Raw genomic sequence first — 581 nt, forward strand, 5'->3', positions numbered from 1 at the left:
GGGGAGGGAAACCCTTGGTGTGTCAGGAAACGAGGGCGGAGGCTGCACGCCGGGACAGGATCTGCTGTCGTGGTGTCAGTGCGTGACACGCGGCTACAAAGGGGTCAAGATTACTAACATGACCACCTCTTGGAGGAACGGTCTCGCTTTTTGTGCCATCATACACCACTTCCGACCTGACCTCATGTGAGTAGACCGACTGGAATATTGTTTGCGATTGATTCAAAGAATTTTTGTGTTTATATAATTTGTTGAGTGTAGTATGGTTAGTAAGAAAAGATCCAAGTATGCAAGACGCTTATGAATGCGCTTAGTTTTAAGGTGGATAGAAAACGTTGAGAAGTGGACTCGTAAGCCATCAAGGCGTGTGAGAAGAGTTGAGGAGTTTTAATTTGAACGAAAGGGAGGAGGATGGGAAGGAAGGGAGAGAGATCTGCTGATGGTTTGCACTGCGAAGTGATGGAAAATGGGAAAGTAAGGAAAAGAGAGAATGAGAAAAGTTTAGGAAGGTAAGTCAGACGGAACTTAAGGGATAGCAGATCAGGTGGACAGGGACAACTTGATAAGGAGAAGACAGGGAA

General features: G+C 46.1%; 1 protein-coding gene across 1 annotated transcript in view; it reads left to right on the forward strand.

Annotated features, from left to right (window-relative positions):
* The window catches only part of LOC119585640 (EH domain-binding protein 1-like), a gene marked incomplete in the record, with an annotated part of 320,960 nt that overhangs the window by 151,137 nt on the left and 169,242 nt on the right, over positions 1–581 (forward strand). The window contains 1 exon segment of the mRNA XM_037934314.1: positions 1–186. Coding sequence (XP_037790242.1) covers positions 1–186 — 186 coding nt within the window.

The sequence above is a fragment of the Penaeus monodon genome, chromosome 20 (assembly GCF_015228065.2).
Source record: "Penaeus monodon isolate SGIC_2016 chromosome 20, NSTDA_Pmon_1, whole genome shotgun sequence".
NCBI lineage: Eukaryota > Metazoa > Arthropoda > Malacostraca > Decapoda > Penaeidae > Penaeus > Penaeus monodon.